General features: G+C 54.0%; 8 protein-coding genes and 2 non-coding genes across 10 annotated transcripts; 5 read left to right on the forward strand and 5 right to left on the reverse strand.

Annotated features, from left to right (window-relative positions):
• Positions 1–89: 89 nt before the first annotated feature.
• On the forward strand, positions 90–2,282 carry CAOG_06350 (ATP-Mg/Pi carrier protein). The gene is made up of 2 exons (XM_004345049.2): positions 90–461; positions 803–2,282. The coding sequence occupies exons 1-2, from the start codon at positions 138–140 to the stop codon at positions 2,180–2,182; spliced, it is 1,704 nt and encodes a 567-aa protein (XP_004345099.2). The 5' UTR covers positions 90–137; the 3' UTR covers positions 2,183–2,282.
• Positions 2,283–2,299: 17 nt separating this feature from the next.
• On the forward strand, positions 2,300–5,049 carry CAOG_06351 (hypothetical protein). Its single transcript, XM_004345050.2, has 4 exons — positions 2,300–2,498; positions 2,603–2,851; positions 2,949–3,177; positions 3,283–5,049. The coding sequence occupies exons 1-4, from the start codon at positions 2,380–2,382 to the stop codon at positions 4,999–5,001; spliced, it is 2,316 nt and encodes a 771-aa protein (XP_004345100.1). The 5' UTR covers positions 2,300–2,379; the 3' UTR covers positions 5,002–5,049.
• Positions 5,050–5,477: 428 nt separating this feature from the next.
• CAOG_09731 lies at positions 5,478–5,549 on the reverse strand. Its single transcript has one exon. It is a non-coding gene; the product is annotated as a tRNA-Met (tRNA).
• A 117-nt stretch (positions 5,550–5,666) lies between these two features.
• CAOG_09736 lies at positions 5,667–5,738 on the reverse strand. The gene has a single exon. It is a non-coding gene; the product is annotated as a tRNA-Met (tRNA).
• An 849-nt stretch (positions 5,739–6,587) lies between these two features.
• CAOG_06352 (glucan 1,3-beta-glucosidase) lies at positions 6,588–8,326 on the reverse strand. The gene is made up of 3 exons (XM_004345051.2): positions 7,747–8,326; positions 7,373–7,643; positions 6,588–7,269 (listed from the first exon to the last, which is right to left on the reverse strand). The coding sequence occupies exons 1-3, from the start codon at positions 8,235–8,237 to the stop codon at positions 6,685–6,687; spliced, it is 1,347 nt and encodes a 448-aa protein (XP_004345101.2). The 5' UTR covers positions 8,238–8,326; the 3' UTR covers positions 6,588–6,684.
• Positions 8,327–8,673: 347 nt separating this feature from the next.
• CAOG_06353 (hypothetical protein) lies at positions 8,674–12,409 on the forward strand. The gene is made up of 6 exons (XM_004345052.2): positions 8,674–9,263; positions 9,712–9,966; positions 10,054–10,132; positions 10,231–10,294; positions 10,463–12,086; positions 12,195–12,409. Exons 1-6 carry the CDS (start codon positions 8,808–8,810, stop codon positions 12,201–12,203), a joined length of 2,487 nt encoding a protein of 828 aa, XP_004345102.1. The 5' UTR covers positions 8,674–8,807; the 3' UTR covers positions 12,204–12,409.
• Positions 12,410–12,582: 173 nt separating this feature from the next.
• On the forward strand, positions 12,583–15,104 carry CAOG_06354 (cre). Its single transcript, XM_004345053.2, has 9 exons — positions 12,583–12,889; positions 13,141–13,322; positions 13,456–13,558; positions 13,693–13,701; positions 13,807–14,102; positions 14,214–14,366; positions 14,454–14,613; positions 14,693–14,839; positions 14,929–15,104. The coding sequence occupies exons 1-9, from the start codon at positions 12,616–12,618 to the stop codon at positions 15,018–15,020; spliced, it is 1,416 nt and encodes a 471-aa protein (XP_004345103.1). The 5' UTR covers positions 12,583–12,615; the 3' UTR covers positions 15,021–15,104.
• Positions 15,105–15,201: 97 nt separating this feature from the next.
• On the forward strand, positions 15,202–18,314 carry CAOG_06355 (hypothetical protein). The gene is made up of 3 exons (XM_004345054.2): positions 15,202–17,524; positions 17,612–17,736; positions 17,816–18,314. The coding sequence occupies exons 1-3, from the start codon at positions 15,223–15,225 to the stop codon at positions 18,119–18,121; spliced, it is 2,733 nt and encodes a 910-aa protein (XP_004345104.1). The 5' UTR covers positions 15,202–15,222; the 3' UTR covers positions 18,122–18,314.
• CAOG_06356 (CEBPZ CCAAT/enhancer-binding protein zeta) lies at positions 18,227–22,659 on the reverse strand. Its single transcript, XM_004345055.2, has 3 exons — positions 21,449–22,659; positions 19,642–21,315; positions 18,227–19,534 (listed from the first exon to the last, which is right to left on the reverse strand). Exons 1-3 carry the CDS (start codon positions 22,586–22,588, stop codon positions 18,383–18,385), a joined length of 3,966 nt encoding a protein of 1,321 aa, XP_004345105.2. The 5' UTR covers positions 22,589–22,659; the 3' UTR covers positions 18,227–18,382.
• Positions 22,660–22,802: 143 nt separating this feature from the next.
• On the reverse strand, positions 22,803–26,516 carry CAOG_06357 (hypothetical protein; the record flags this gene model as incomplete). The annotated part of the gene is made up of 15 exons (XM_004345056.2): positions 22,803–22,820; positions 22,926–23,000; positions 23,099–23,251; positions 23,347–23,717; positions 23,794–24,008; positions 24,084–24,442; positions 24,554–24,832; positions 24,934–25,095; positions 25,200–25,254; positions 25,328–25,496; positions 25,599–25,730; positions 25,816–25,867; positions 25,965–26,041; positions 26,261–26,384; positions 26,505–26,516. The coding sequence occupies 15 exons, from the start codon at positions 26,514–26,516 to the stop codon at positions 22,803–22,805; spliced, it is 2,253 nt and encodes a 750-aa protein (XP_004345106.2).
• Between the last annotated feature and the right edge of the window lie 30 nt (positions 26,517–26,546).

Consider the following 26,546-nt stretch of genomic DNA (forward strand, 5'->3'; position numbering starts at 1 on the left):
AAATCAATCCAACTCATCTACCGCCCGGGTTTTGTTTTGTTCTACCTCGTTTTTTTGTCATGTAATCTACCACCATTCAGTCTTGTTCTTATTACGAGTCTTTCGTGGGGAGCCAAATTCATCGTGCGTGTTTGTGAATGGTAGACGCGATCGCTGGAGCAGCAGCAGTCGCTGGAGCAGCAGCGCCTGCCCCATCGCCATCATCCCGGCCACCCTCCTCTACCAGCAAGCCCGGTTTCGTGTCATTGAATCATGCATCCGCTGGCTCGGTCGGGGCATCCGTCGCTCAGGCAGGGCTACTCGTCGAGTCCACGTCGCGGTCACCAGCAAGCTCGTCCGCCTCCTCCTCCTCCGAGCAGCAGCCACAGCAACCGACGCGCCCTCTGCTGCACATCTTTGTCGCGGGTGGCGTCGGTGGTGCCACGGGTGACTTTCTGATGCACAGCATTGACACAGTCAAGGTATTGATCAACGTCGCCCTGTTCATTGCATGTTGGTTTCGCTCTCGCCAAGACAGAGACACTTTTTGTCGGGGGGAAACCTCAAACAGGACCCTCTACCCAAGACTTTTGTTTGTTTGTTTGAGCTGATCGCAAGTTTCATGAGCTGATCGCAAGTTTCATGAGCTGATCACAAGTTTCATGGGTGGTGCTGGGGGGCCTTGGAGAAGCCTGCTCTCTCAAAATCTCACTCAGTGTCAGTTCTCAGTGTCGCTGCTTTTGTGGATCACTCACACATGTTTTCGTTTTCGTTGTTTCTTCTTGTCTCTGTGTCTGGAAATGTACATGTCCGACATGCGCAGATTCGCATACAGTCATCACATGGACAGTACGAAGGCACAGTGGACGCATTCCGGAAGATTGTTGCAGAAGAAGGTTTGATCAAGGGTCTTTACAGCGGAATTGGCGCTGCACTGGTCGGCTCGGTGCTCTCGTCATCACTATACTTTACAGCTTACAACGTCTCGAAGGAACACACGCTCAAGTACCTGCCAAGCACGATGGCGTACTTTACGTCGGGTGCATTTGGCGATTTTTGTGCGTCGACACTGTACGTCCCTCTGGAAGTCATCAAAACCCGAATGCAGCTGCAGGGCGCCATGCAACGCGTCGCGGGCCTCACTCCGAGAGTGGGTGCGCCTGTCGCGTACCAAAACGTCTTTCACGCCTTCTTTACAATCTACCGCCGCGAGGGCCTTCCTGGGCTGTACTCTGGGTACCGAGCCACTGTTTTCCGAGACATGCCGTTTTCAGCCATCCAATTTACCGTGTACGAACAGGTGAAGCGACTCGCGGCCTACCTCACGGAACCCGACCCGCTGCTTATTGAGGAACAGAAACAGCTACGGCGTGCGCAGCGCCAACGGCAACGACAAGAAAATCAGCATCAGCTAGTCGGTCTAACGTCGTCTTCCGTTCCCGGATTGTCGGCAAGCCAGCTTGCCATTCTTAGCAACAGTAGTAATGATGGCAGTGCTTCATCAAGGAGAGCTGCCAGTAGTGGTGACAGGCGGAACGATCCTGCTGCAGCCGACGGTGCACGACCGCCCGTTCAACTTATTCCAGATGCCGTCGAGCCCACCGACCCACTCGCTCATCCGGACAACCATTATCGAACGCGATTCAACACCCCTACAACCATCAATTCTCTCTCCGGCGTGATGGATGGGTGCATTTCGTACACAACAGACTGGATGGCGGGAGGCATCACCCCGTCCACATTCAACACGCCCGGACCCTCGCGAGTGCAGCAGCAGCGGTCCCTTCTTGCAACGCAAGATCGGGGACGGATGCCTGGAACCTCCTATTGCCTGGATGGCAACGCAGTCATGCTCGGTGATGACGATGAGGTTGGTTGGGGTCCCGGTCAACTTTTGGCGACCGTGCGCGAGGCCGGCAAGGAACTCTTGCTCGGAGGCTTTGCAGGAGGCGTTGCAGGTGCCATCACCACGCCCATGGACGTGGTCAAGACCACTCTGCAGAGCTCGCCCTCCGCTGGCGTTGGCGTGATTGATACGTTCAAGTCCATCTATCAACAGAGCGGAGTTCGAGGATTGACGCGAGGTATGGCAGCGCGTGTCATTTGGACTGTGCCGCAGTCTGCCACCATGTTCTTTGTCTTTGAGCAAGTGACGCAGTTTCTTGCGCGGTTTGACCCAGATCGTGTTCCAGCGGAGGAGTGATGAGCGATCAATCCTGTTTTGTATGTTTTGATAAGATCACTGGACTACTGTATCAAAGTAAACATTTGTAACTGTTGATGTTGTTGTCAGTTTCATCTACAGTTCAGTCCTTTTCTTGGAGTGTTGATTCGTCTCTGCGATTCTCAGATTTGTCGCGTGGAAGCTCGTGTGCTTTTTGTTTACGGTTTAGTTTTCCAATGTCGGCCGCCTTACCACGGCTCGTGCCATGGGCCACCCGTCGCGAGTGGGAGGCAGTCCGCCAGTGGTTGTTTGCCTCGGGGACGAGCGAGCGTGACCAGACGCGTGCCACGGCCAGGTACCGCGCTCCCTTTAGAGGAGTCGGTGTCATTGAGTTTTGTGCTCACCCTCCTCCGCTCTCTGTCGGCTGTACTCATCGACCTGTGTCAATTATTGCTTTAGGATTATGGCTTGGAAGAGTCGCGGGAAGGTCCCGACGGCGGTCGATGTGACTGCGACGTTGGTCGAGTGCCAGCTCAAGGACGCACACGCGGCTGCGACGCCAGCAGCAAGGAACACGCGCGTTGTCGACGCTGCGAATAGTGCTGCCGAGGCGTCCATCTTGAGATACGCCTATGCGAACTCGATTGTGCGGTTTGTCAACGGCATTGTCGACGCCGAGCAGAAGGGCGTCCACGCGCGATCCGTCAAGTAAGTGGAGAAACTTGCACAGCTCAATCAAGTACCTGAGATCTGAATCATGCTGGAAATGCTCACTTTTCCATCGTCGTTGTCTGGTTGGTGGTAGTGCGATCGCGGTCGAACTAGGCGTGCCAGAGTGGATTGTGGACATTCGCCATGATGTGACGCATACCGCGCTGCCAACGCTGGCTCTCCTGCGGACGGCAACATCGCGGGCATTGGAATGGCTGCGTGAACATTATTGGGACGCCCAGCAGGATCTTCTTGACGAGGACATTCGCAGCGTCAAGGCGATGCTGGCAGATTACCACAATGCCGTTGTGCGGAAACTCCAGGTGCGTTAACATCTGCATTGACTGCGCTGGTTATTGGAGATCTGTTGCTTTTGACTTCATTGCGGGGAGTCCTCTCACCATGCTTATTGTTGACTTTGCTTGCAGGCGCAAGAAGGCGCCGTTGCGACTGAAGCGGACTTCCTCGAAGCTTCACTTGCGCCGATTGTCCAACGCGTGCAGCCTACAGCTTTAACTGATGTTCTCATCCCCTGCCTGTTTTCCAAAGACGGCATTTATTCCTATACACCCATAACGACCAGCGCTGCACCTGCTACACCTGCGGACAGCACGAAATCCACAAACAACACTTTGAAGGGAAAGAAGGCTCGTGAATCTGCGGCTGCTCCGGCGGCTGCTTCGGCTTCGGCTTCTGCACAAGCAGCTCGGTCGGCCGCTCACAACTCGCCCGCTCTTGCTGCGATGGCAATGGCCTCTCAAGTGGCGCCGCACTGGATTGACGCCGTGGCATTCTTCTTGCGCCAGTGGCCGCAGCTGACCTCGCTCATTTTGCAACTTGGCGTTGCTGACGTTTGCTCTTCGCTGTCATCGGGCGATGAGACGGCAGATCCCAGCTCTCGCTTTGATGTGATGGAGGAGAGCGACGACAACGAGGCGGCGGCCGAAAGCACAACCAGCCCTTTCGCGGATCACGCCCGTCATTCTGGATTACGCATGTCCCACACTGCAGCCGAGCGAACCCTCCTGGTAGATCTGTTGAGCCTCATTCTGGGCAGTGCCATTCGCTCTGCCCCGTTGGTGCGTGCAGCGCTGCCAACAACCGCTTTGCGATCCACGTTAGACCGCGCTTCGTTGTCCTCGACCACTCCCTCCGCATCATCCAATAATGCTGCCCCAAGCAGCACAACAGCTGCTTCGTTCAGTGTCGTCGACCTTCCAATCGATTTACTGCTTCACGTCTGCTTCAAGGCCATGAGCTCCGGGGCGATTCAGCTGCTCCCCTTGCTCGCTTGCGCCAAGCAACGGCTTCTGGTACAAGAGTTGGATGAAGAGCTCCTTGCTTGCGCATCCAGTACGATCGGCAGCAGCAGTGGAGTGAGCCGAAGGCCGAAACAAAAGCAGGCCCTTCGAAAGAGTACTGAAGGCATTGTTGCTCGCTATGAGGCACGTTGGAGCTCATTCTACCGCCGACTGACAGCTCTGATGCAGCTTCAGCAGCAAGCGGATGCGCTGTTGGCTGCCGAGCAGCCCGTCCTCAGCGCCTTCCACAATTTCAATTCCAAAGCGACCTCCGTCGTCTCCTCCGCGCCAGCCCGTCCCCAATTCTCGAGTGATCAGAGGGACACGCAGTTGAAGGAGCTCGACAGACTGAATCAGGATGCTGGTCAGCGACTTGTCCCTGGCGCAGCAAGGGCTGACGGCGAGCGGAGTGTTCCGACCGAGGCTGCTGCTCTCGCTCTCGTCTCCAATCCGTGGAAGAAGGTCACGGCTGCCCACCAGATTCTCGCATGGCAGTTCTGCCCCATCGGAGCTCTGCCGACGTCTGCATGTCCGGATTTGTCTCTGCCGCTCGCATTGGACACCATTGCAGCAGTCAGCGCGCCTCGAGAACAGGACAGCGGCTTTTCCAACAGTGCTGCCGCTGCAGAGGATTGTCAGGTTGTAGGGCACCAGCCCCTGCTGCAGCGCGGGTTGAAACGTGAGTTTGCTTCAGCCGAGGACGATTCAACGCCGTGTGAAGAGACCAGCGCCAGTGAAGCCGAACCTCTGGAGGCTGCCAGCAAACGAGCGCGATTAGTCGAGCCTGTGTCGTTTGACCCTTTTCTGGTGCCAGGGGCTGCAAGTTTCGAAGTGGACTTGCTTTGAAGCTGAGGGAGTTTGTAATCAGGATCAAATACAGGTGCTTTTATTTCCGCGCGTCGCGTTTAGAAGGCAGTCATCTGCAAGAATTCGGTTTGGTGAGGTGGTGGCGTTGATGGCCGGATGGTTGCTGTAGGATGGAGATGGAGATCAGCCTGGCCAAGCTCGCTGTTCATGCTCTCCGAGTGGCAGTAGGAGCGCAGGTTGATTTTCTATCGTGCCAGAGGCTATTTATTGCCTTTTGTTCTTGATTTGAGGTTGACCTCAACAACAGCCAAAAAAAAAAAAAAAAAAAAAGTGAAAACGCCTTTCTTTCTTGCTGCCCTTCAACCCTCCACCACCCCGCGGCCAACCAGTCAATGGACACTACAGTGTGGCCTGAAATACAAAAGAATGTTTTTGAAAGGGTGCGAAGAAGCGACGCGAGGGAAAGTCGGACAAGGCAAAAAAAAAAAAAAAGTATAAAAAAAAAGCAACGCGTATGCCCCAACTGAGAATCGAACTCAGATTGCGGGGTTATGAATCCCGTTTCCTAACCATTAGAAGATTGGGGCTGGTGTTAAGCGACCGCGCTCTTGGGCTTTTGTCTCCTGGAAGCCATAGCACAGACAAGGCCAAAGAAAAAAAAAAAAAAAAAAAAAAAGACCAAAAAAGCAAAAAAGCAAGCCGAATGCCCCAACTGAGAATCGAACTCAGATTGCGGGGTTATGAATCCCGTTTCCTAACCATTAGAAGATTGGGGCTAGTTTCAGATGTTTGTTCTCGGGTGGGCAAAACCGATGTGATGTGCTGACAGATGGAGCCAATGCTGAAAATTGGGCGCGAAATCACAACGATGACTGCCCGGTCACCAACGTTGTAAACACCCGGGTTTGTTCAATTAAATATTCAATTAATATTGTGTAACATAAATCTGCGCCAAGAACCATGTTTTTGAGGCCAGAATCGAGGCGACTTCGTGGTCGATTTCATAAACCCAAGCAGAACAAATGCTTCTGCTCGTGTCTGAACATCCAAACTTTCCAGAAATTATGGTCGCAAGTGCTGCATTGTCGTTCCATGGTGTCGTGATGTTGGTGGGGAGATGCATGACAATCACGGTTTTTCATAGGTCAGCAAACCACCAATTCAAAGTTCGTTTGATTATTTGGAATTCCAGCGCAACATCATCCTGGACACCAGGCATTGATTACACACAGTCAACAAACACACAATACAGCACATGATTTTAATCTGAAGGTAACATGCGGACAGCTGCTGCTCTTGACCATTCTTACTCGCCTTTTGGCGCGAAACGGTTTCCGTCCAGCTTGAGGCAGTAGAGCCTCCATTCGAGAGCCGCTGTTATTTGTAGAATGTAGTAATTCATATTTTATAATAGAAAATCAAGCTTGTGGTGGTGGATGTTTGCCCAATACCTTTGCAGCAAGCGCATGAACTTAATGAACTGACGGACCTGAAAACCCCTTTCTTTTCCGTTTTCCAGCACCCCTGGTCGCCGTCCTCTCATATAGACTCATGGCGTGCTCAATGTCATAGTCGCTTCTATATCCCGTCCCCAATCACCACCATACGAACAACAACTGTACTGAACCGAATAATTCTACGCTGCATTGAAAATTCATTCGAGCGTTGCATTCTAGCACAATGCACTCACTCATTCAATCAACAGCAGCAACAGCAGCAGCGTTAGCAGTGGTACTCGCGCTTGGTGACAGGATTGGGAATCCAGCCCTCGCGAAGACCCATCAAAAAGTCCCATTGCGGCGCCGATTCCGTCTTGAGGGTCCAAAAGTACCAGCCGGAAGCAGCCTCGTAGGCATCCATCTGCATCTCGGTAAACTGGCGCAGGAAGGCGCGGTAGTCTGGCGTGAATTGGGTGACATCGGTGCCAAAGTTGCCGGTGCACTTGCCAAAGACCGGATCGCCAGGGCTGAGCGTTCCCTCCCAGCGATTTCCATTCAAAAATCCATTGGCCCACTGCGGGCAGTCGGTGGTGGCCAGGGACCATTCACCCATGAACGTGGGATGGTACTTGTTCGCCGTCACAATGGCTGGACGGGTGTTGTTGCAAGTATAGTTCAAATGGCCAGCGTAATCCATAGCCAGCAGACTGTTATCAAAGCAGTGGTACTGATGCGAGTCCTGGAACAGGTTGGTGTATGCCGGAGGCTCCATGATGCCACCCCAAGCATTCATGTTGAAGTTGTCGTGGAAGACAATGTTGAGCGTATTGGTGAACGAGGGGCTGCTCTGACGAATCGCAGAGTAAGCCTAGTTGATCCAGAAGAAAAAAAAATGACAACAAGTGAGATCAAATCTGGGTTTCTCTAGAATCAGTAGTGGCAAATCTCGAGCGGGTGCTGGTATCGCTTACATTCACATAAAAGTCTTGAACAATCTTCGGATCCACCGACCACCACGGCTCGTTCACGAGCTCAATGGCGTGAATGACGTCCGTAAAGCCGTGGTCGCGAATGTACAGAATGAACATTTTGAGTGTCTGGACGGTCAAATCCGTGTCCCAGTCGAGCGGCCCGCGGTGGCCAGAGTGATCTTGGCCATTTTGGCTCCCTGGGGCGCCGTGCAAATCAAGCAGCACGCGAATATTGTACTTGCGAGCCCACCCGAGGAATCGATCGAAAAAGCTTCCAAAAACCAAAGCAAACAGTGAGGAAAACAAGGATCTCCGGGCGCTGGTTTCTCCCAAACGACCAAAAATATCACAAAACGTTAAAAAGAGCCACCTACTATGTTTCACCAGGAACCCACGTCTCGTTGGGGAGCGGGTTGAGCATCCAGTACCCGACCGGAAGACGGACGTCGGTGATGCCTGCTTGGGCGACTTCGGCAATATCAGCCTCGGTAATCCAGGTGTCCCAGTGCTCGAGCATCATTGGAGTTGCGTCCTTCATGCCAATGTAGTTGACGAGCGAGTACTCGTCCCAGACCGAGTGGTTGTTGAAGGTGCCGTTGATGTGTGGGTTGAACAAGGACGGGACAATCCACGGCTCCAGCACAAACCAGCCACCCAGGCAGACGCCGCGGTACGGCACAGCGTTATCAGCATAAGCATCAGCACCACCAGCAGCAGCTCCGTTGAGGTCGATGTGCATGAAGCGCGTCGGCTGCTGGTCGGCCGGGGTGTAGGAAACCGCTGTAGTGGCGCGACAGCAGAGCAGAACAGCGGCAAGCACTGCCACGACGCTCGGCGCCAGGCGATTGCGTACCGAGCTGAGCATTCGAAACACAACTGAGTAGATCGTAGATAGGAGGAGTAGTTGTAGAAGCACGACAAGAAGAAACAAAGAAATGACTGAAGACCCTTCAAAAACACCACCTAATTCTGAAGTGCCTCAAACGATTCACAAGGAAGGAAGGAAGGGCGTCTGCCTCGCGAGAGATGCAAATCGCAACACGTTGATTGCATCCGTGCGCTTGAACAGGATTGCGAGTGTGGATCGGAGGTGTGTGTGTGTGGGGGAGACCAACGAAAAAGCATTTGAAAGGATTGGCATTGGTGGATGCAATCCGTCCTACTCTTTACAATCCCCACCCCCCTTCCACCCCCTCCCCATCAAAGAACTCGTGCGTATAACTCGTGAAAAAAACGCAGACGAACGCAAGCGCACAATCACACACAATCACGATCACGATCAGTCACCGCAGTCCTTGTTTTTCTTTTTTTTTTTCCCCGTTCTTTGGTTTGAATCTTCAGTGCCTTCCTCTTGTGCTGGACACTCCAAACAAGCCAAACCCAAAGAACTCGTCCTTCTTTCTTCAACAACAACAAACAAACAAAAAGAGTCATCATGACGATCAACCTGACGCCCGAGGAGGAGAAGAGCTACGTCGCACTGCTGAGCGAGCTGCCCGACAGCGTCGCGCCCGCCGCGGCTGCTGCCTTCTTCCGCCGCTCGGAACTGCCGATGCCGGTGCTGCAGAAAGTGTGGGAGCTGAGCGCCCCAAAGTCCGGCGCCGAGTACAACCGCCAGGCGCTGCTTGTTGCACTGCGGCTGATCGCGCTTGCCCAAGCGGGCATTGAGCTCACTCCGACGTCGCTCGGCAGCATGCGCCCGCCCGCGTTGCCGCGCCTCTCTGGCAGTGGCAGCGGCAGCAGCACCGGTACCCGATCGGCAGCGTCCGGGTCCGCGCCCGCAGCCGGCCCCGCCTGGGACGTCCCCCTGGCCAACAAGCACAGCTACGATTTGACCTTCCAGCGCGGCGCTCCCGTCAACGGCAAGCTCTCTGGCGAGAAGGCCCGCACGGTGAGTTTCAAACCGACCTCGTCGGGGGTCTTCTCTTTCTAAGCTTTGAATTGGGGGGGGGGGCGGGGTGAGCATCAACGACACACACGCAGCGAAAGAAGGGGGAGCATCGGTCCAAAAGCCAAAAAAAAAAAAAAAAAAAAAAAAAAAAAAAAAAAGATTTTTAAAATTCTTCTTCTTTGTCTTTGCAATCGATTCAAACAACCTTCTTGAGTTGGACTTTTGTTTTTTTGTGTCTCGTTTTCGAACAAAGTTGCATTCTTTTTTGTGTTGTGAGATTTTGAAGTGTGTCGTTTGGATTGCTGTCGAGGCGGTCGTGAAAAGCCAAGTGTTTGAACCAACAAGAAAACCCACAAAAAAAAAAAAAAATCCAACTTTATGATGATTTCTCACGATTTTTCTTCAATGTTGTTCTATGCTTTTTTTTTTTGTTGGTTTGTTTGTTTAGATTTTCGTGCAATCTGGCCTGCCCGCAGAAATCCTCAAGCAAATCTGGGACCTGGCCGACATTGATCGCGATGCACACCTCGATGCGGACGAGTTTGCCGTTGCCATGCACTTGGTGACAACCAAATTGCAGAACGCTGCGTTCACCATCCCGGCCACCCTGCCGGCTTCCCTCGTGCCTCCATCGAAGCGCGGAGGCGTCGCACACAGCTCGGCCACGCCCGCTGCTGGCTCGCCCGCCGCTGGCGCTTCCGACGTGAGTACCTAATTGTGGCTGTTGCTGCTGCGAAAAGTGTCCAGACGCAATGTTTGTTCTCACTTTGTCCCTTGCCGCTGTGGACAGTGGCCGCCGGCTGCCGACAAGGATCGCTTTGCCGTGTACTTCAAGGAGGCCGACAAGGACCTTGATGGGTTTGTCTCTGGTAACACAAAATTGCCTCGACCATTTTTTTGTGCACCGCTCGCTCTCTTGCACCCGCTCACCGCATCCTTTTTTTGTTTTATCCGATCTTTATTTCAGGTGTCGATGTCAAGGATATCTTCATGAAGTCTGGTCTTCCAAATCCTATTCTTGGTCAAGTTTGGTACGCAAACACTTGCATCCATCTTTTTGCTTGCATCGATCGTTGGCGGGGGGGGGGGGGTCGTGCTGCTCCTTGTTTCTAGTTCGTTCACTCACTCACTCACTGTGACTGCCAAATCCCTTCCCCACTCATCCCGCTTTTTCACTTACTTCTTTGCAAAACCATCAGGCAATTGGTCGACACGGACGGAACTGGTCGCATCAACTTGGAAGAGTTTGTTCTTGCCATGTATCTCATCGCCAAGCGCGTTCAGACTGGCGTCGACCTGCCTGCCGTCTTGCCCCCTCACTTTGTTCCGCCGTCCAAGCGACGTGGTGCCAGCGGCCCGTCGTCCGGCACCTCCACCCCGGCGCCCGTCCCCGCACCAATCGTGAACAACCCCAACATTCCCGAGGAAGTTTCTGCTTCCTTCAACAACACCATGAAGCGGGTGGTCGCGGACATGCCTCCCGTTCCGGACAGCGACTTTTCGGCCATTCAGATGCTCGACAATCTGAGCAAGGAGGTCGAGTCTGCCGCCGCCCAGAAGGAGACGCTCGAGAAGGAAGTTCGCGAGAAGCAGTCGGCGTTGGCTGCGGCCGAGGCCGAGGCTAGCTCGGTGGAGGCACAGCTCGCCAACTCGGAGCGTCAACTGGCTGCCCTGCGCGAGCAAAAGGCCGAGCTCTCCAGCCAGATTGAAACGCTCGAGTCGAGCCGTGCTGACATGGATGCCAAGCTCGAGATTGCCAAGGCCGAGCTGGCCCAAGAGACTGCCGAGTTGGACAAGCTGCGCTCGGCCGTTGACGAGCAAAAGATGACTTCCGTTCGCCAAGAGGAGGAGCTCCGCAAGCTGCGCAACGAAGTCGAGCAAGCGCAGCGCGAGCAAGCGCGCCTTCGCGAGCAGCTCGACACCGAAACCAAGACTGTGGCGCAGCTTGAGGCCAAGATTGAGGAGGCCAAGTCGAACGCCTCGTCTTCGCAACACGAGGTCGACGAGCTCACCACCTCCAACTCGGCCCTGCAAAAGCAAGTCTCCGAGCAAGAGAAGCGACAGGCGTCCGAGCCCGTCATCCCTGCCGCCGAACTCGCTGCTCTCTCAAAGCCTCTTCCTGCAGAGGATGTCTTTGGCGACGATCCTTTCGGAGGTAGCTCTAACCGCTCGACCAAGTCAACCTCAAGCAGCCACAAAGCTGGTGCTGGTGCTGGTGCTGCTGCTGCTGGCAGCGATCCCTTCGGCGCTGCCGATCCTTGGGGAGCAGGCGGCAAGGCCAGCACCGGTAGCGCGTTTGGCGATGATCCGTTTGCCAGCAGCAGCGATCCGTTCGGCTCGAGCGGCGCAACCAAGGAGTCTGCCGATCCCTTCAAGAACGACTTCTTTGGCAGCACCCCCAGCAAGGCAGCCGATCCGTTCGGCGGCCCTGCCGGCAGCGGCGCTGGATTTGATAACGATCCTTTCAGCTCGTCTACCGCGGCTGGCAAGTCTGACAACCAGTTTGGCAGCGACCCATTCAGCAGCAGCAGCCACGCCGATCCTTTCGGTGGCAGCGGCAAGTCGGACGATCCTTTCGCCGCCCCGTCCAAGAAGTCATCCGCCGCCTCTGCCGATCCCTTCGCAGCCGGCGACGCGTGGGGCTCTGACCCCTTCGGCGGATCCTCCACCTCCCGAAAAGGCCCCAACGCCTCCGAGGACGATCCTTTCGGCGGACCGATCTCTGCCCATGCGGGCGATGCTGCTGCCTCTGGCGATATCTTTGGTGATGATGCGTTCGGCGCCAAGCCTTCCATGACGATTGGCGATGCTGACACCGATTCGGTGAGTTGAGGGGGGGGGACTCAGAAGGGGTTCGCGGGGATGATGTTTGTTGTTTGAAGTGTTGTTGGTTGTTTGCGCTCATTTTTTTTGTTTGACCTTTTCACACAGGCCGTGTAATGTGTTTTCTGAATCTGGCTATTCTTCTCCAATCGTGTTCCTTTCGGTTGTTTTGCGACTGCACTCGCCTGTTCATTGTTTGTTGTCTTTGTGGTGTGTTTTCCGGGTGGAGTTCCAAAATTCTGTCCATCATGCTTTGCTGTTCCGTGCTTATCCCCCCCCCTTTCTCTGCTTTGGTTTTGTCAAAGAATCAACATTTTCCCTTCCTTGCATCCATTTCTGCATGACCGACAGAGACAAAGCAGCACAGAGCACTTTGCATTTGCATTGCACCATTTCCGCCAACTCATCCATCCGCATCACGATTGGCTGAAATTCGATACCCTTTTCTATTACTGATTTTCATTACTTTTTTTTTTTTTTTTTTAATATCCGCTCACTCTTTTATTCCTTCTTTTTTTTTACCTTACCAATGCGATTTGCTGCAACTCTCGCGTTGGTCGCCGCCGCGTCTGCGCTCGTGTGCGCTGCGCCTGCGCCTTACACTGCCGTCGGCGATGCCAGTGCAGACCACATCGCCTCGCTGCCCGGTCTGACCACGGCAATCAACTTTAAGCAGTACGGCGGTTACCTCAACGTCGATGCCCAGCGCGGCCGCAACCTCTACTACTGGTACACCACCCCCGACACGACCTCCGCCAACTTCCAGTCTGCCAACAACACGCTCATCCTCTGGCTCAACGGCGGTAAAGACAGACAGCACTCACTCAAACTCAATGAAAAACTAAAAAAAAAAAAAAAAAAAAAAAAAAAAAAAAGCGTGACTTTCGTTGACATGTGACTTTGGCTTCACACTTTGAGTGAATGTTCGACTTGAGATTCTGAGATTCTGAGACTTTGATTTTGATGATAATGTTGGAAAAATTCCGACCTTCTGACTTTTGTTTGTGGCTTTTTTTTGTTTGTTTGTTTGTGGCTTTTTTTTGTGGCTGAGCAGGTCCCGGTTGCTCGTCCGTTTCGGGCTTCTTCTCTGAGAACGGCCCGTTCCTCGTCCAGTCGGACGGCCTGACCATCCAGCTCAACCCCCACGCTTGGAACAACGCCGGCCACGTCTTCTGGCTCGAGAGCCCCGCCGGTGTCGGCTTCAGCTACTCGGACACCAAGGCCGATTACAACACTGTAGGTTTGAAACGGACGAAAAGCTTTCTGTAGATTTTCATCTGCATTGGTGCATTGGGTGCAATGGTCACTTCATGCTGCATGTAACCCCGAAATCATCATGACTCAACTCGTTACGAAAACAAACCCGTAGAACGACGACAAGACTGCCGTCGACTCGTACACTGCCCTCCAAGTCTTCTACACCCGCTTCCCCGAGCTGCGTTCCAAGGCACTCTACATTACTGGCGAGAGCTGTACGTTTGCATCCACGCCACTGAATGTTTTGTTTGCGTGCCATTCGGTGTGCACCGTTGATTTCGGCTCACTCGTCTTGCTCTCTTTTTGTGCCGTCTTTCTCTTTCTCGAAACCTCCACCTTGCCCTGATAGACGCCGGACGTAAGAATTCACTTCTATTCAACAACTTGCATAGGATGGCTGGGAGCTGCAATTGCTAAACTCACACCATTTTGTTCATTCACAACACACCTTCCCCTCCTTCAGACTACATTCCCCAGCTTGCCCAGCAAATCCTCGCCCACAACACTGCAGGCGACCAGCCGTTCATCAACCTTGTCGGCATTGCTGTTGGCAACGGCCTGACCAACGAGGACGACGACTTTGCCGCTCCCATCACTTTCTTCCGCCATCACTCGATTGTTTCGCCCCAGGCTTACGCCAAGGCCAACACTGCCTGCCAGGGCAACTTTGTCTCCAACGCTCCCGGCTGCCAGTCCGCCGTCAACTCTGCTCTGGCCGTCATTTCGGATCTGATTGACCAGTATGACGTTATTGAGGATGTAAGTTGGGTTTTTTTTTCCCGCCGTATTATTTTTGTATTTTTGTGTCTGTGCAGGTGAAAATATGCATTTTGCGCTGAATCGTCTCACCCTCCTGCGCGACACACGTAGGTCTGCCTCGACGACAGCCCCGAGAACCGCGCCAAGCTCCTCCCCACCCGCCGCGCTCGTCAGTCCACCATGCTGCTCAAGAACCACCCCCACTTTGGCGAGATGCCCATCACTCCTCCCTGCGTCGACAACTACATTACCACCTACCTGAACGTACGCTTCCAAAATGATTAGTTGGTCGGATTCCGTCCTGCGTTACGGCGTCTCACTTTTGTCTCTTTTGGTTGGCTTTTTGTTTAGCGCGCTGAGGTCAAGGATGCCATTCATGCCAAGGGCAGCATCTCCTGGGAGGAGTGCACCGATTCGATCAACTACACCTTCAACCACTCTTCCATTCTGCCCGTCTACGAGCAGTTCTTTAACAACTACAAGAACCTGTCGATTCTGATCTACTCTGGTGGTACGTTGCTGGCTGCGTTGCTAGGACCCTGCTGGCCTTTTGTCGTTGCTGATGACTTTTTCTTCTCAACATTGGACAGACGCTGATGGTGTCCTCCCCTTCATTGGCACTGAGGGCTGGCTCGCCCGCCTTCCCCTGACCATTACCGAGGCATGGCGCGAGTGGAAGGGCTCTGACTTGCAGAACGCTGGCTACACGATCAAGTACGACAAGCTGACCTACCTGAGTACGTATACAAACACAGCCGCATCTATTCTTGGGGTTTTGCACTTTGTTGATTCTGACAGTCGCGACATTTTGGCATGTTTGTTGCAGCCATCCGCGGTGCTGGCCACATGGTTCCCGAGTTCCGACCCATGCATGCACTCGACTTTATCACCCGATTCATCAACAAGCAGCCCTTCTAAAATGCACCGTGATTTCGTGTGTGTGCTTTTTGTTTTGCCAACAAGTTACAATTTAGAGCAAAACCTCCCCTTTCCACCGCCAAATTCAATGTTAGCATTGTTCATCTGAATCATTTCCATCTTGTTGAGCTGCCATGTTTCCGATCCGAGTGGAGTGGGAGACGGGGAGGTCAGTCGTGCATCATCATCGTCCTCTGCTCCAATGCTCTCAGAGGAGGAGATTGCACTTCTCGTTTCGCACCTGCATCCAAGCCCAAGCCCAAGCCCAAGCCCACGCCGAATCCACAATCCTCAGAGCACAGGCTCCACACCACCAAGCGCCCGGAATCCCCACCAGTCCGCGTGGTTGGCGCGACTCGTCGTTGCAAAGTGCCTGCTCGGTCGATTGGCGCCAAGCAAGCAGAGCCGTTCCAACGATGACGCCGCTGCTGCAGCCACTGAGCCAGCATGGACCACTGCTGATGCCAAAGGGACGTTCGAGCCGGACCCGGTTGGACTCGCTCTCGAAGCAATGCTCCAGTCGGCCGCTGTTGTCGTCGCTCCGTCACAGCTCTTGGCGGGCACGCGTCCGGACGCAGGATTGCTACCGTCTGCCGTTCGATCGATTCTAAGATTCCAAGTCATCAAGGGACCGTTTCTGGGGCTCGAGGAGTTTGCAACGCTGGTGGTTCGACTTGGAGTGGTCGCGCCAGTGCTTGCTGCGCTCGGTCCGGTTGGAGCGGGCAATGTCGCGAGCGTCCCTCCATCCGACAGTGTCGTTCAAGCAATCGACAAGGCTGTGAATGCGATTGAGCAGAGTGCACGGCCGTTCACACTGCCGGTTTCTCTGCACATCATTCGGCAATTGCTGAAGTCTGCCGTTTCAACCCACAGTGATCCCTCCATTCCTACTACACGCGCGGAAAACTCTGCACCAATTCCGCCGAATTACAAGGAACTGCTGCACAGTCTTACCTCTCGTCTGTCAAACGTTTCTGTCGTCTCATTGCCGCTCCAATCCGCACCGCGAGCGGGATTGTCGCTGCTGGCCGACGCGCAACTGCTGCAGCAAGCAACCCACAGCGGGCCAGGACTGGAAGCCGCAGTATCCGAGCTTGCTACTCGGCACATACAATACTCGTGCACTGAGAGTGATGCGTACAAGGCCGAGCTGCTCGTGTCGGCTCGGTGGGCAGCCGTTCAGTGCGAGAGTATTGCCGATGCTGCACCATTGACAGATCGACCTGCTTCCCTGGCCTCATTTGGCAACCTCACGAGTATCCTAAATAGGATGGTGGGTGGTGGTCACGACATGACTTCTGAAATCGACCGGCAGTTGGTCCTTCAGGTCATTCAGCACCCGTCGAACGCCTTGGACGCAGTCTTGCACTGTGCCATCCAGCATTCCGGACAGCGCCCAGCTCTTCAGTGGCTGATTGAACTCTGTGCAAGATTTTACGGTCAGAGTCGCGACCTCGCTTCGGGAACCAGCGTCGTGATCTTGGCAGTCGAGAAGCTTATTGCTCGTCTTGTCGAATCGGCAGGTCAACCAGCAGCATTTTTATCGGGACCACAGTTTGCCAATCTCGAAGGGCTTGTTTCCAGTGCTGTTTCACATTGGGTTCCAACGCGCTCCTCGTCTCTTCACGACACCACAGATCGTTTTGTCAAGTCTCTGTTCTCGCCCGACGAAGCTCTGCGGAAGCTCTGTCTACCGGCGATTGGCACGGCGATCGAGCAGCAATGTGTGACGTTCAACACACAACTGGCGCTTCGTCTCGCGCAGGCGATTGCGACCGGCTTGAGTCAGACCACGGCCAGAGGCGCTCTTTTGCTCACCATGGATTATTTACCGCTGTTTGAGCTTTGCTCGCAGATTTCACGACTCTTACCTCTGCTCCGACAGCAAACCTTTCGAACCGCGGGGGCGTTGGTCGACGATCCTCTCGAAGTTGCCAAGTCGACTGTTCAGCTTCTGTTATCAGTGCCCGCTCTTCATCCCTCGTCTCATCACGCGATGGAGAAGTGGGTGACTTTGATGCACTCGGAGCATGCCCAAAACACATCCACCCCAATCCTGCTAGCGGCTCTACCGCACTGCAAATTGGACGATCAGCTGCTTTGCGAGTGGGCGGCAACGCAGCTGCAAACCGGCTCATTGGTTCAGGTCGACCACTTTATTGCATGCTATCGATCTTCCACTGCTCTATCGGCTCCATCAACGACAGCCGCCGGCTTTGCTTCAGCAGCTCCCGACACATTGTCCCTGAAGTTGTTCACGCGGCAAATGCACGCTCTCGCTCGTGCCATGACTGCGAGTGCAAGCTGTGCTCTTGCTGTTATTGACAGCTTACAAGTTCACTCGGTGACTGCGGACGCATTCCGACAGGCCTTGCTCGTTGCGTGCACACAAGTTCTTTCAACGGGCTCGATGTCCGAGTGGCAGCTGTTGGTCGGCAGCGCAATGCCACAGTTGGTCCGACGCCATCAATTCCTGCGCGTGTCATGCGAAGCGATCACATCAGGTGAGTGGGTTTTGGACGCGCTGTGTGTTGATGATGGTCTGCATGCTCATTTTTGGGTTTGTGGCTTTTTTTTATTTTGCTTGGTAGATCCAGCCTTGATGCCGTTTATTTCCTCGATTCACTTTTTATTTCGGGTGCTTTCACTTGGATTTCAGCATGAGCTGTGGGCAACGGGCAAGTTTGCCATGACAGCTAGCATTGTGACCGTCAAGGTGAGCTCGTTGCCTTCGCAATACTTTGCATCCGTTTTCGTTGTGACTCACATGCGAGCTGTGTTGACGCACCCTTCAGACGCTTGTCGACCAATGCTGCGCGTTACCCATCCACACTGAGGATTCGGTGATTGATATCATCCGCCATTGCTGCTTGATTGCAAGCGTGTGGCCAACAGAGCAGCTCCAGCTCAGCGCCATCACGCTTGTCTGCGATGCCTTGCAAAGCGTGCCGCCTGTTTTGCTCGTCTCGTGTGCTGAGACGCTCGAGCGATCGGTGTTTGTCCACCTGAACTCGCACGCACTGCGATCCAAGGTTACCGAAGCGCTGAATCATGTATTGCAGTCGACAGGCCATCCTCCACGACCCAGTCCAGCTGTGTAACCGCCCGCTGCACTGTCAAGTGAGGAAGTGCCCCTGGCAGATCGAACACATGTGCAGAGGGAAAAAAAGGACGAGGTCACCAAATTTCGCTTTTGCGCAAAAAGCTGAGTTATTTATTGTTCGCAACGATCGCCCCTTGCAGTCAAACCATTGCCGTTCACAAAGCTGGAAATAAAACTCATTGATCGTGAAACAGCGTTGTATTGAAAATCAAATAGTGAGCCATTATTACGCCAAACGGCACTAAACCAATAAACAAAATTATCGACGACCGCCACGGCCACGGCTGCCCCGACCTCGGCTGCCGCCACGGCCAGGATCGCCACGGCTGCGACCGTATCCTTGCTTGCTGTTTTGCCATGCGCGCTCTTTGACGTTGACCGAGCCGGAGGACTCGAGCAGATGCGCAAAGTCTTCAGCGGACGCAAACACATTTCCGGCCTTGGACTTGATGCCGTTCTTGATGCTGGCAGGATCGAAGGCGATCTCGTCATCGTTGTCTTCATCAAACATGTCGTTGTCGTCGTCGTCATCATCCGCCTCCATTCGCGCCTTCTTGCGCTGTTGGCGCGTTTGCTTCTTGTCGGAAACCGCAAGCTCACCGTCCTCCTCGAGCGAGGCAAGCAGCATCTTTTCGAGTTGCTTTTCGGTGGGTTCGTGCACGTCTTCGTCGTCTTCGTCCTCGGCATCGCGAGTGGCAAGTGCGTCGTACAACTCGTCATCGTCGTCGTCGTCGTCTTCGTCATCTTCGTCATCATCGTCGACGTCCGCGTCCTCGTCGTCCTCATCGTCTTCATCGCTGTCAAGCGCGGCGTCTCGTGCAGATCGTTTGGACGAGCCTTTCGAAGCGAGATCCTCGAGTTGATCATCATCATCATCGTCGTCGTCGTCGTCGTCATCATCACCATCATCAGCACCGAGCAGTCCTTCGAGGTCTTCAGCATCGTCATCGTCCTCCTCGTCATCCTCAGACTTGGCTTTGGTCTTCTTGGCGAGCTTCTTCTGCTCAGACGCCTCAAACGCGGCCTTCTGCTTGAAGAAGCTGTAGAAGAATCGCTCATCATCAGCAACGGCGTCCTCCTTTTGCGAAAGGAAGGCAGTCGAGTTGACGGGCGCCTGACGTTCACGAGCCGCCTTTGAGATGTGCGGCTGCATGATGGAGATACCGTGCGACGACGGCTTGCTCTTGGGGTTTTTGAACGAGAAGCGATCCAAGAAGCGCATCAGCGTAAAGTCCTGCAGCGCGTCGCCCTTGTACTCGATGGGCTGCGCATCCAACAGTGCTGCAGCGAATGCAGCCACCGACGGGTGGTAGTGTTGGGAGAAGGATGTCAGCTCCCACAAGCACGAGTCAGATGCCCGTGCGTGCTGTGGGTCGCGCTTCAGAGGGTCATACCGGCCGAACAGCAGGTTCTGTAACAATCCGAAATCAACAGCAGCGCACATTGTGAGTCAAACGGTGAAACAAGCCAATGCGAAATTGCGAAATTGCGAAATTTTCCAGTATGTTCAAGCCGTACCAGTGGCTTGTCGTCCGAACCATTCTTCGCCTCGGCTGCCTCATCGCCGTTGTGGTCTTCAGCGGCCTTGTCGGCATCAACAAAACGCTCCTCCTCGTCTTCAGCCTCTGGCTGCATGATCAGAGTGATGAGCGCTGGCTTGGCCTTGGCAACCTCCGAAACGACAATGAGCGTGCCGCAGATAAAGTGGGGCTGGTGGAAGGCGCACACTTGCAAGAGACGCTTGACGAAAGCCTTGACGCGATGGATGTTCTCGTCGGCTTTGAGCGCTCGGAAGATGAGATTGAGGAAGAGGGCGTGCTTGCTCGAAGCCGCAAGGTTGGGATCAAGAATGCGGTCGTACAGGGCGCGGTAGAAACGGTCGGTCAGCTCGGATGACTCGCGGTGGTGCATGACTTGGAAGAGCAGCATTAGCGCCTGGATGGACGTGTTGAAGTTGGTCAGATGGGCCACACGGAAGAGGGTGTCCATGTGCTGGTCCATCTCAAGCGCAGCTCGCACGTTGGTGCTCAGGGAAGCGGCGATGGTGTACGGGGTGGGCGCGGGGACGCGGTTGCGGTGTCGCTGCTTCTTGCCAGTCTTGAGTATTTGGGCTTGCTGGCGCTCGTAGCTGAGAATCGCCTGCTGTGCCTGTGTCTGCTTGCTGCGCTCGCCGTCCAGCTCGGTTCGCTCGGCAGCCGACAAGACGGGCAGCGCGTACGGATAGGCGCGGTTGACACCCGTGAGCAGGGCGCTCAGCATCTTGCCGTCAATCTCCTTCAAGCCACGCTTGACAAAGAGCTTGAACAGGGTAAAGTACACGGCCACCAGCTTGGCGGCAATGTCGACTGTTCGTTGGTTGAGGACGATCTGGTTGAGGAAGCAGACGGCATAGTACTGAGCGCGCTCGGACATCTTGGGGCGGAGGATGAGTTGCTCGACTTCGCGAATGACCACCAACTTCATGTTGGGATGCTCGGTCAGCAGCGTGGAGAGCAGGAAGACGACCTTGGACGCGAGACGGCGGTCCATGTCACCGACCTTGTTGACAAGCACGGCAAGCAATTGCTTTTCGAGCTCGGGCTTGCTGCGAAGCATCTCGTAGGTCAGCTTGATCATCTTGGAGCGAATCTCAGGCAGAGGGTCTTTGAGGTTTTCCACCACAAGCTCGACGAGTTGAGCGTACCGCCGCTTGACGGCATCCTCAAAGTACCAGAGGACAAGATGGCGGTCGGTGATGGCCACCTTCTTGCCCTCGTGGCGCTGGGCCTCGAACGAAATCAGCTTGCGCTCGGGCAGCAACGAGGTGGAAAAGAGCTCAAACAACTGATCCATCGCAAGGAGGGCTTCGCGCTTGCCCTTCTTTGCAGCCATGTTGAGCAGGGTGTCAAGGGTGCTTAGCTTGTGAATCGGTGATTCCTGCACTTGGACCACAAGCGCAGCAAGCTTGTCGGTAAGGGTACCGGACTGCATGACGGTCGACAACCAGGCGTCGTCGGCGTCGGTCTTGCCGCGGTTGCGCTTGAGTTTCAATGCGGCAAAGGCTTCCGTGTCCTCAGCCACGAGTCTTTCTGCGGCAGCGTAGCGCTGCTTGATGCGCTGCATGCTCGCGGCCGAAAGCGAAGACAGGGTTGCTGCTGCCTCGGCATGCGGCGGTGCTGCGGGATTGGCAAAGCATTCGATCGTGTAATCCGCCTGCATGAAAGCAACACACAAGCGCAGTCATTGAGCGATGCAAAAGGACGAAGCCAACCAAACAAAAAAAAACAATCAAGGAACTATTCGGAGTTCGGCCATCGACACACACACCCAGCTGAACAAGACTCACCTCAAACCATGTACCATCCATACGAGGGCACAAAAGACCATCCTTGCCACGCTTGGCGGGAATGATGTCGAGGGGGATGTCTGCGCTGCCACCTGAGAGGTCGAGCTGGTGCGCCTTGGTGGTTGCCAAAACCGACTTGAACACGTCTTCGTCGTTTGCAGCATCGTGAGCGTTGGCAGCGTTAGCGACGTTCATGCCATCTGCCGCATCATCGTCCTCGCCGTCCTCGTTGTCGTCGTCGTCGCCACCAGCAGGCGCGTTGCCAGCATCGTCTTCAACGTCGTCCTCGTCGACGGCCATGGCGGCCGCGGCAAGTTTTGCCAAACCCAGACCGTTGATAAACTGAGCGAGCTCGCTCGCATCAATGGACGCCTCTTCGGCCTCATCAGACTCCTTTGCAAACTTGTTCTTCTTGCCCTTCTTGAGCGTCTTCTTGACCTCCTCGTGGCCGTCCGTGTCGACCTCCATGAGCCATGCGTGATCCTCGGCCTCGCCGCCCAGCGCCAGCACCTCCGACAACAAGAAGCTCTCATCATTCGCCTGCTTTGCGTTGTTGCTGGCTGGCTTTGACTCTTTGCTGGACGAGCGAGAATCCTGCTTGTGCTTGTTGGGTGCTGGCTTTGCCGCCGTCTGAGCCTGCGCTTGGGCCTGTGACTCGGCCTGGGCTTGCTTGCGGTCCTGCTTGCTCTGCTTGGTGCGAGTGGCGTCGGTCTTGATGGCCTTGTCCAGCTTGCTGATCCACTCTGCGTCTTCGCCTTGGTTGAGATTGAGCTCTTCGCCATTCTCGTCGTCGTCGTCAGCGAGTTCGTCCTCCTCGCGCTTCTGCTTCTTCTGCTTGCCGCTGCTGCCATGGGATGTGCTCGTCGTAGCAGTCTTTGCAGTAGTGGCGGTGGCGGTGGCAGTGGCTGCAGCGGGCGTCGTCTTTGCGGCCTTGTCGCTCGCCATGTGGCGACTACCATGTGTGCCATTGCTTCCGTTCTGTTCCTTGTGCTGCTTCTTGTGCTGCTTGCTGTCTGGTGTGGCACTCGATGATGACTGTCCATTGCCAGACTGCTGCTGCTGCTGCTTTGGTGTGCTGTGAGTGGTGGCGTCGGCGGGCTTGGAGCCTCGCTTCTCTGCTTTGGAGTCCGCTTTGGCCATCAAAGCAAAAGTGGAAAATCAGAAAATCAGAAATGAAATGAAAACGGTATGAAGACGATTGAACCAAACCAATGGTGATCAATCAATGTGCGAAAACACCACGGCCCTGCACCTTCAAAAATCAATCGAGTTTCAATCCAACAACGACATGCACACACACACAAACACAAACACAAACAACGAAATTGCAAACAAAAAACAACTCCTTGATGCATTACTCCATCATGTCCATCTACCAAAACACACAAACGCACAATCGCAAAGCCAGGTCGGTAAGCGCGGACACGACCACACACACACACACACGCAGAACTCTTGAAAAAACTAGCTCACTCACCAAGTCGTCCACATCTTGATCCTTCGGGGTGGCAACTGCAACTTGGGCCGAATCGTCAACGGCATCTTCAAGGAACTGCATTTTCAAACCCAACATCATGAGACAAGCTCATCAAGTCGCCAATTCCGCATTCTGCGTGCAGCACTTGCCTGCTGCGCCTGCTCTGGCGTAACCTCGCTGTCATAGGCTTCGTCAGAAGAAATCAGAGTAATCTTTGCCTTGACAATCAATTGCCAGAATTCGTAGTGCTGCGGGTTGTGGTGCTTGTTCGAGGTGGTTTGTTTCAGAAGACCCATGAAATCGTTGAATTGCGCAGACTCGTCCGACTAGTAGAAAATGGTGAGACGTGAGATGTGCGAATTTCCAAGCAGAACAAACAAACAAAAAAAAAAAAGACCCTTCAAGCAAAGCCACAACGTACCCGCACACACTCAATCCGAAGTACTTTCAAGCAGTCGAATGCCTTTTGAAAGAGATTCGAGCCAAAGGACTCGGTGATGAGCTGGATGATGCGCTTCTTCATCTGCGCAACGGCCGTGGACACGAGATCCCGAGTCTTGCTCGACACCATCGTCCTAAAGTCCTTGATCGGATCAATAGAGCCAACCTCCATCACCTGACCACTCGAGAGCGAGTCCAACGTGACAGGACCTGCGTTTCCGTCGGGATTTTCGAGCTTGACTTTCTTGGCTGCATGCGACGCACCGCCCAGCAAATCGACTGGATCAACATTCAGCACAGGAGCATCGGCTTCGTTCCACAGCTTGACGGCCTCGTCCTTTTCCTTGCGTTCTGTTGCGAGCAGGAGGATGAGGAATAAAGCAACACTCTCAAACCTCAATCAAGCGCCAATCAACCGCATTCTCACCAATGACTTGCAACGGGAAGGCCTGGCGAACACGGTCAAGCTCGGCCTGTGCTCGCGCAAAAATATCTTGGCTCGGATTGACGTACTTTTCAATCAAAGGGTCGAGCGGAGGAATGTCGTCGTCGGGATGCAGCGCGCGCTGCTTGACGCACTGGTAGACGCGTTGCAACACGGGGTTGAAGCTGAGCTTGGGATGCAGCGCATCCATGGCATTTCTGTGAAAGCCGCCAGTTCGTTTTTGAGCTGGTTAAACACGCACATTCCAAAAACAAAATACAGCACCCCCATACCCTTCCTGGTCGTGGTACGCCATGGTCAAGTCAAGCTTGTCAATGAGACCGTCAACCACCTTGAGTTGCTCCGCTGAGGGCATGTAGCGCTTCTGGTGCAGGGTTGTGAACGGATACTCGCGCATGTCTTCGGCGAAGGGCAGCGAGTTGTACAAGAGATAAAAGTGCTCAGCACTAATCACGGGGTGCAAGCAGCCCAAGCGCACATTGGCGTTTTCGCGAAACACGTAGCGCACAATCGCCACCGATTTCTGGAGCACCATCGCCTGGGCAAAGGCAGACAGGGCTTTGGATGCAACAGCGTCTCCTGGTTGCGGCACCACTGCGACTGCGCCACCCATGAGCAGCTGGCGCGGGATCTACCGAAAGTGAAGCAACAAATACAAATAAAACAAAGTAGCGAGCACAGGTGAGTTCCGGCACACCAAGAACCGCAGATTTCTAGCGTTTTAGGCATAAAACTCTCGTACATTGCTGGCAGCGGTAAAGCCCAACACACTGAGACACTTGTGGGACGAGAGCTTCATCGTAGACTCATCGACGGAGCTCCATGGGATGAAATCCTTGCCGTACTTGTAGGCACGAGTGATGTCTTCCTTTTGCACTTCGGTCTCCTCGTCTTCTTGCAAAAAGTACGACGTCTCTCTCCGCACCTCCATATCACCAGGTTCGGCGGCTTGTTGAGCGACTGCGGAAAGCTTTTTGAAGGTTGGGACTTTTGCCTCGGCGGTGCGCGTGTAGTTGTAAACCTTTGTGATGGAACCGACCGAAAGACAAGAGCAGCAAGGAATCAGCACACATGTATCGAGCAGAAGAGCAAAACAAGGCAAAAGATAAACAAAACTCTTACAGGAATATTGATGGAGCCAATGTTCAAATCTCCGCGGAAGGTGGTAACCTGCTTGACTTGGCGGGCACGAAAACGCGCAAGCATTTCAAGCGCTCGACGGAACGATGCCGTGAGACCATTGGTTTCTTCGGCGAGAGTCGACAGGAAGGCCTCTCCAGCACGCTTTCAACAAGCAGCAAACACACAAACCATAAAAAGGTGGTGAGAAACAAACGCAGATGTGGATGGAATTCGAACAAATTGGAATCGAATCACTGTCGGCACACCTGCTGCTTGGTTTTGGCGTGGAACACTTTGCGAGCAGGATCATCGAAATCGGCACTACTTGGCAATAGTCAGAAGCCAGCAGAAAGCGAAAATTATCAAACAACAACACCAACAGTCGCGGCCTTACATGACGCTAACAGCGCACTCCATCAGCTTCAGCTTGTCGACAATCTCAGACACGCCATCATCATTGTACGGTGAGCGTGCATCAGTAAAGAGCATGATGCGTTTGTCGAACTTTTTCGTTGCCACAGCTTTGATGATGAGATCGATGGCGACGACCAGGCCGTCGACAACTGCGTACAAGAGGAAAAGCAAAGAAGCAACATTCACAGGTGAGTGTGAATTGATCAGTGGAAGAGCAGCAGCAACACGGATAATGGCACCGAACGCTTTACAATCTGCGTGAACTTTGCCGGGTTTGATTTGATCTTGCAGATACCGGACAAGCTGAAGATCCGGGATTTCAGCAGGGCGTGCCACAGTAATGTTTTGGTACTGTCCACCCTGCGCCAGCTCGTTGTTGGTGTCTGAGAGTGAGGAGAGGAGGGAGATGTGGAGAGAGTGAGGCGATCGGGCTTTGCTGGCAATGTAGCAAGGGCAAGGCTTCTCTACCTTTCGTGCCAATAAGGACCAGACTGATCAAATCTTTGCGATTGGTAAACACCTATCATGAATACACAGCATTGAGAGATGTTTCGGTTCCAAGGTCAGCAGAAAATTCGCGCAAAGCGAGCAACAAACGTCAAAACCGCTTTCCACACAGACATGACATGCGAAGCATGCCCACCACTAGCGCGGCGCAGTTGGTCATCGCTCCAACCATGCTCGCGCGTCTCAGCTCATCGGCATGAGCCAGACAAGCGCACGAATGGGGAGTGGTGAGGCGATGACGAGGAAATCTGCTGCAGAGAACTGCGATCAGACCCTTCCCCACCTTCCCTTCCCCAACCTTTGCACACACTGCCCATCTCGCACGACGACGGGCATCGAGAACGATGATGTCTCCAGCCTTGCTTTGTCGACGACGAGCGACATCACAACGAAACAAAAAACAAACTTGCCTTCTGCTGAACGAGCATGTCAATGCCCTTCACTGCGTTCTCGAGGAAGGACGGCCCAGCACCGCCCGCTGTCGGCGCAGACATGGTCGGGCCGACGTCCAGCAGAATGACGGTGATTTCCTGGGGTTGGAAGGGGGAACGAAAAAAGGTGAGTTTCGCAACGCAAAAACGTTCAAATTGGATTTGTTTTGGCGCGCAAAAAACAAGAGCGTTTTGTGTTTCAATCGCGTCTTCTGTTACTTTGCTGGCCATGATTGTAGAGGACTGATTCAGCAACAGAAA

This window comes from Capsaspora owczarzaki (genome assembly GCF_000151315.2).
Source record: "Capsaspora owczarzaki ATCC 30864 unplaced genomic scaffold supercont2.11, whole genome shotgun sequence".
In the NCBI taxonomy this organism is placed as follows: Eukaryota; class Filasterea; order Ministeriida; family Capsasporidae; genus Capsaspora; species Capsaspora owczarzaki.